Here is a 373-nt window from a genome sequence, read left to right on the forward strand (position 1 = left end):
GATAAGAACTTGGGTGTGAAGTTCGAACTGGGATCTCCAGAGCAGAAAAATGGATACCAAGGTCCATGGGGAGCATTACTACGCAATGCCACTTGGAGACGCAATGCATCAAGTCCAGAAAATGTGTTGGAACTAGAAGTCCCTGGTCACGCAGAATACTTTGTTGGACTTGATGAGATGATACATCTTCAATACGGACCGAATGCATTACATGGTGGTTGTCTGGGGAATGTACGTGGATCATTTGTAATTACATCCAATACGCCAGAAGAACTTCGAGAGGCGCTCTTTTTCTTCACTGGTATTAGTGTAAGTGCATCTACGGTGGCGGTTGGGGCTGCTGGTGGACTCGCCTCATTGGTGGAGGCGCAAA

General features: G+C 47.2%; 1 protein-coding gene across 1 annotated transcript in view; it reads left to right on the plus strand.

Annotated features, from left to right (window-relative positions):
* Positions 1–9: 9 nt before the first annotated feature.
* TM35_000101970 (dispersed gene family protein 1 (DGF-1)) overlaps positions 10–373 on the plus strand; it is a gene marked incomplete at both ends in the record, with an annotated part of 663 nt that continues 299 nt past the window's right edge. Inside the window, one exon of the mRNA XM_029024688.1 lies at positions 10–373. This exon is cut by the window's right edge and continues 299 nt beyond it. Coding sequence (XP_028883995.1) covers positions 10–373 — 364 coding nt within the window.

The sequence above is a fragment of the Trypanosoma theileri genome (genome assembly GCF_002087225.1).
Source record: "Trypanosoma theileri isolate Edinburgh chromosome Unknown TM35_Tth_10_V1, whole genome shotgun sequence".
In the NCBI taxonomy this organism is placed as follows: domain Eukaryota; phylum Euglenozoa; class Kinetoplastea; order Trypanosomatida; family Trypanosomatidae; genus Trypanosoma; species Trypanosoma theileri.